At 51.0% G+C, this 5,565-nt stretch overlaps 1 protein-coding gene across 2 annotated transcripts; it reads right to left on the bottom strand.

Annotated features, from left to right (window-relative positions):
• Window positions 1-2,491: 2,491 nt before the first annotated feature.
• LOC109394694 (asialoglycoprotein receptor 1) lies at window positions 2,492-5,550 on the bottom strand. Of its 2 annotated transcripts, XM_019665036.1 has the most exons (8): window positions 5,368-5,549; window positions 4,137-4,253; window positions 3,907-4,002; window positions 3,759-3,830; window positions 3,469-3,555; window positions 3,231-3,382; window positions 3,051-3,157; window positions 2,492-2,910 (listed from the first exon to the last, which is right to left on the bottom strand). In XM_019665036.1, the coding sequence occupies exons 1-8, from the start codon at window positions 5,432-5,434 to the stop codon at window positions 2,754-2,756; spliced, it is 855 nt and encodes a 284-aa protein (XP_019520581.1). In that variant the 5' UTR covers window positions 5,435-5,549; the 3' UTR covers window positions 2,492-2,753. The 2 variants fall into 2 exon arrangements, with proteins under 2 accessions (XP_019520581.1, XP_019520582.1); XM_019665037.1 differs by lacking the exon at window positions 4,137-4,253 and having other exon boundaries at window positions 5,368-5,550.
• Window positions 5,551-5,565: the final 15 nt, after the last annotated feature.

Here is a 5,565-nt window from a genome sequence, read left to right as displayed (position 1 = left end):
CCCCCCCTCCCCCGTCACTTCCTGCCTCTAAATTCCCAGAATTGTTGGTGTCTCCAAATATCCCTGACCTGGATCAGAGGGACCCGTTCTTTGCTCTTGCCCAACCTGGGCCTGTGACCCTGGCATTTGAACCTAGGCCCCAGCTTCCTTGGGGGCTCACCACCAGACTCCCCAGCTCGGCCTGACTGGCTTCATTCACTCTCCTGGAATAAAGTTCCCCAGCAGCATGGGGGGCATAGAGAGGAGAGCAGAAGAGTAGGCTTTCCCCACCTCAACCAGGATTGGTGCCAACAAACCTACATTGACTCCTACTGTGTGCATGGGGCTTTTCATTCATTAACTCTTCTCATTATCCCCAGAGCGCATCTACAGATGAGGAAACTGAGGCTCAGAAGGTAAGAGCTTACCCAGGGTCACCTCACAAGAAAGCAGCAGAGGAAGGACTGGAATTGGGGCGGCCTGACTCTAGCACCTTGTGCTGTCACCATGGGGTGCCAGATTTGCTAAAATGTGGTCCCTCACAGCCCTGGGGGGGGGGTGTATAGAGGGTTGTGTTCAGAGAGGAGTGTGTGAATTCAAAGTATGCTAAATTAGAAATTGGGCAATACTAAAGATATCCATAAGTTTCACTTTAGGCCCCAAATGTGAAATCATGCAAATCCTATGTTACAGTTATTTCATGAGAAAACGTGTTTGGTGAATTTTACGTTATATGGAACATGTCCATTGCATAAAGTTTGAAAGCCCTGGCTGTACCCTCTTTTGTCTTAGAAAGGCCCATGTTGTTTGCACGTACTTGGACTGTGGCCAGTAGTTTCGGAGACTATTACGCTGTTATTTTAGCATCCCTTACAATCTGGTTTATTCAGGCAAAAAACCTACTCTGTTTTGGTCAGAACAGTGGCTATCCCTGAAGGAATAGTGACTGGAAGGGAGTACAGGGGGCTTCTTGGGTGAAGGAAATGTTCAGCTTCTTGATCTGGACTCTGGTTGTACAGGGGTGCTCAGTGTGTAAAACTGCAGAAAGCTGTACACATATACAGAAAGCAGTGCCTGTAACCACGGTCCCCAAACCCATTGGTTAGCGAGCAGTGCTTGGACCAGCGCTGAAGAACACCTCCCAAAGCCAATAACTTTAGAATGGGAATCAGAGGCGATAAAACACTGTGAAGAAAGCCAAACAAACAACATGGAACATCAGGTTCACAAGCTAGCCCTCTTTAAAACACTAGAGTTAATCCTCAGAAACTAAAACATAACTAAAAACAAAACTATGCCACAATGATGGTAGATCTATGCGTTCTGAGAACTCATCCACCTTTTACATTTAGTTCTTTAAGAATATATACCTTGGGGAGGCTGGTTAGTTCAGGTGGTTGGAGTGCAGGCCCATAGCACCAGGGTTGCCAGTTTGATTCCCACATGGGCCAAGGAGCTGCGCCCTCCACAACTAGATTGAAGACACTACTTAACTTGGAGCTGNTAGCTATAGAGAGCTCAGAGTCACTGGCCCATGTGAGAACCAAACCGGTGGCCCTGCTGCTCAGAGCTCACGCTCCCAAGCCAGCTCTTAACCAGCAAGCCACTTGGCCAGCCCCTTTTTGTTCATTTCTAATTCATGTAACTTTACTTTTATTTTTCTCTTAAAGTTGTCTAGATGGTGAGAAATGCATGTGTTGTAGATCTTTTTTGGTTCTACTTTGGTGTTCATATGTAACTGTGTTTTATTGTGATTAGAGAATTGCTCCTTTTTAGGTTTAGTTGAGGTCTTATTTGTGACTAATACTTTCTCGATTTTTGTTGATTTTTGTTGACCAGCCCAGCTGGGGCAACTGGGCCCAGGCCGGAGGGACAGAGTGCAGTGTGAACACACTCACTTGAAGGCCATCTCATCGTCTGTCCCATCCACCCATCTCCAGAGCCCATTTTGGTCAGTGAGGTCCATCCATGTGTTCACAGGGTCCATATTGTGCTAGACAAATTTCTGGGGAGAGCGGAGAGTGATGGCCTCTCTGTAGACCAGCCAGACACTCCTGCAAGTATCTGTAAAGTCTTTATGTGTTTGTCCTGTTAACTCCCATCCTGGGTTGTGGGCTCTATTTATCTGGAGTCTTCCTTTCCATGGAACTGGTTTTCCTCATGTTTTTGGTGACTCTTGGTTGAGGCTCAGCTTTGATTAATTATATTTGTTACCTATGGATTTTGCTTCTGTAATGCATGCAACAGACACCAAGGAGTTGCATTCAAAGCTTTTGAAGCACTCCACACATTAGGGTGGTTCTGTTCCTGGGAAGTTGCTGGAGGTAGAATGGTCCCAGTAACAACACTATTTTCCAGCCAAAATTCAGAGAGCAGAGTAACTTGCCCTAAATCACATGCCTATAAATAGGCTGATACAGTTCTCCCAATATCTCCACTGCCTGCCCAAGGCTTCCTCGTACCACACCCCACTCCCCACTCCTAATATCCAATAACTAGACAACTCAGAATATTTAGTATATTTCTCTTCTTTTTACTCTAAAAAACAGTTGACAATAATAACCAGTAAACTACAGAAAGTGGCATGGGTTTCAATATCCCCACCCCTCCAAACATCATTCTACATTCCTCAGACACCATCCTTTCACCTTCCCTTAAAACCTAGATGAAAATCCCCGAGAAGGTACAGGAGGCCTCCAGATAGGAGGATCCCCAAACCAGGCCCCTTAGGCAAGTGAAGGCATTGAGGAAATAAATTAGGGGAGAGGAGGCTCCTAATTAGCCCTGTTCAGCTGTGTCTCACAGACCCAGCGGTAGGGCCTCTGGCAGACGTCATCATTCCAGCGGCCATCATCTGTGAAGTGGGCACAGTCCTCGCCTCCCCCAAGCCCGTGTCCATACCAGTCATCCGGCTGCTCTGGTCTCCAGTTCCTAAAGAGATCAGACAAATGTGGGCCCCAGGAGGCCAAACCCTCAGAAGAGCCCAAGGAGTCCCTCTCACCCTGTGACCCACCCAGCTGGGACAGCTGGGCCCAGGACAGAAGGACAAAGTGCAGCACGCAGACACTCACTTGAAGCCTGTCTCGTAGTCTGTCCCATCCACCCATCTCCAGGGCCCATTTTGGTCGGTGAGGCCTATCCATGTGTTTCCAGGGCCCATATGGTGCTGGACAAATTTCTGGAGAGAGAGGAGGGTGGTGACCTCTCTGTTGACCAGCCAGCCTCCCAGATGAGCCCTCCAGAGACCTCACCTGCTCTTCCCAGGAGCTGACCACCACCAAGTGCCCGTTCTCCAGCTGGCAGTACTTCTCAGCCTCAGGCCAGGGCTTCCCAGTACGAGAGAACCAGTAGCAGCTGCCCTCATGCTCCAGCCAGTTAACAGGGCAGCAGGTCTTTTCAGAGCCTGGGGTAGCACAGAGGGTGGGTGAAGGAGCTGAGGTGCTTCCAGGAGAGGAAGTGGGCAGAAAAGCGGGTCTGGGCATCCCTCACCATTGCCCTGGAGGATGGCCAGCTGACAGCTTAGGCTTTGAATGTCAGACACAAAGGATTTCACGTGGAGCAGCAAGCTGGAGTGATCTGAGGAGGCAGAGGGGGAGGAGAAGATGATAGTGGAGAAGGAAAGGAGGTCAGTATGAACACTGAGGGTTGGGAAAGGACTGCATCTGTATGCAGGACCAAAGGCCAATCACAAATGCCCCTGCCACGAGGCCCCTTGATTTGGACTGAGAAACCCGCTGTATCCTACATACATGTGCTCTCACACATGCTCCCTCTCTGACCTTCACTCAGGTCCTGCTGCTGCTTCTCCAGCTGGGACTCCAGGGATTTCATCTTTCTGCCCACACCTCCTCCTGGGGAGAGACTTGCTCAGTATCCCAAGTCCCTAGTGTTCCACAGCCCCTCAGCCTCAGCCCTGGCACCCCTCACCCTGAGTACGCAGGTCCTTGACCTCGGCCTCCGTGCTCACTGTGAAATTGCTGAACGTCTCTCTCAAGGACCGCAGCTCCTCCTGCAGCTTGGAGTCTGGGCAGGAGAGGGTGTGGATAGGACAAAATGAGAGGTCTGTGTCCACCATCACAGCAGCCAGCATTACCCCCACCACATTTCCACTAACCCCCAACATTGCTCCCTTCCCAGCCCACCCCCGGGGCACCTACTCTGGGATCCAATCACACAGACAACCACTAGCAGCAGGAGGCTGAGGCCCAGGGAGAGCAGTAAGAGGCGGGGTCCAGAGCAGAGACGCTGAAAGAGCCGCTGGGGAGGAGGCAGCCCTGCAAGAGGAGAGGACTTCAGGGTCTCAGGGACAAAGGGGAGACTGGGGTAGCTCTGGGGTCCTAAGGAGAGCAGGCTAAGGCTCCTCTAGTAGACTAGGAGGAACCATATAGATTAAGAAGTGTGGGCAGTGGGTGACCCCCAAGGAGTCAGAGGCTACTAGAGGTGGGAAAGGGAAGAGGGAAAGGGAAGGGGGTTACGGATCGGATAGATGCAAAGCTGTGACCTGCCCTAGCCCTGCCCAGGCCCTGGGGCTTTGCTGACATCTAGTGGCTTGACTGTGTCAGTGCAGCTGATGAACCTCAGCCTTGAGGATGGAGTTTTTGAGCTGGAGACCGGTGGGAGTGAGGCAAGAGAAGGGGGTTTCTTTCTCTCCCTATTAATTCCACTGCTCTTTGGCTGGGTGCAGGAAGAGAAGGCGGAGTAGCCAGACTTCAGGTCCTTCAAGTTGCTCCCAGCCAGGGAGCCCAGTCCCTGTGAGCTGGAATGTGGGTTCTCTCTATTTTCTCCTCCCCTGCAGCCCCTTCCCCCGTCAAAGGGCACGCCCATACCCTAATAACTGTATCCTCACTAAGCCCAAACAAAATCTCTCTCTGACCTGAAAGGGGGGGCGGGCTGTTTTTGATGTAGGAGGGCCTCATCCTCTCTCAGATCAGAGATCCCTCAGCCTCTTCACAGAAATCTTACCCTTTGACTATACCGATCCTAGACACCCCACAAAGAGAGAGGGAGAGAGAGAGAGAGAGAGAGAGAGAGAGAGAGAGAGAGAGAGAGAGAAACAGACAGAGACAGACAGACAGAGAGAGAGCACGCCAAGGTGTTGGAAGAGGAAAAGAGGAGGAGGCCTAACTTCCTCCTGTTACACCCACATCCCTGGGCCCACCCCCTCCCCAAGGTCCTGACAAGTGGGTGACATGGCAAGGATTGGGAGGCATGCAGAAGCCCCTACACCCTGCACCTCCTCTAAAAGAGGTGGCTCAGATACCGTGTTCTTGTGATGGGAGAAGACCCAGAGATAGAGTCAGGGATCACAGAAAGAAGCAGGAGATGAGGTGAGGGAGCCAGAGCCACCTAATGCTTGCCTTTCAGAAATGGGGGAAGGTGTCCCCTCACCTCTTCTGAGCTGATGATCATTCTCCTCGTCGTCCAGATGCTGAAGATCTTGATACTCCTTTGTCATGATAAGGTTGGCTGGACCTGGGACTAGGTCAAGGCTAGGGTTAGGGTTGAGATTGGAACTGAACAGAGTTGGAATGTGGAGTCCGGTCCCTTTCTAAGTGATTGGTGGCTAAAGACCTTTCTTCTTTCTCC

This window comes from Hipposideros armiger, unplaced genomic scaffold (genome assembly GCF_001890085.2).
Source record: "Hipposideros armiger isolate ML-2016 unplaced genomic scaffold, ASM189008v1 scaffold_431, whole genome shotgun sequence".
NCBI lineage: Eukaryota > Metazoa > Chordata > Mammalia > Chiroptera > Hipposideridae > Hipposideros > Hipposideros armiger.
Note: the sequence above shows the minus strand (reverse complement) of the source record. Positions and strands in the feature narration are given on the sequence as shown.

Bases quoted from the DNA above. Each gene is read 5' to 3' on its own strand.
- LOC109394694 (XM_019665036.1), bottom strand. From the start codon at position 5,434: ATGACAAAGGAGTATCAAGATCTTCAGCATCTGGACGACGAGGAGAAT. The intron at 4,254-5,367 runs GTGAGGGGACAC...CTCCTCTTGCAG, and splicing joins TGATCATCAGCTCAGAAGAG to GGCTGCCTCCTCCCCAGCGG. The intron at 2,911-3,050 runs GTGAGTGTCTGC...TGATCTCTTTAG, and splicing joins GACTACGAGACAGGCTTCAA to GAACTGGAGACCAGAGCAGC.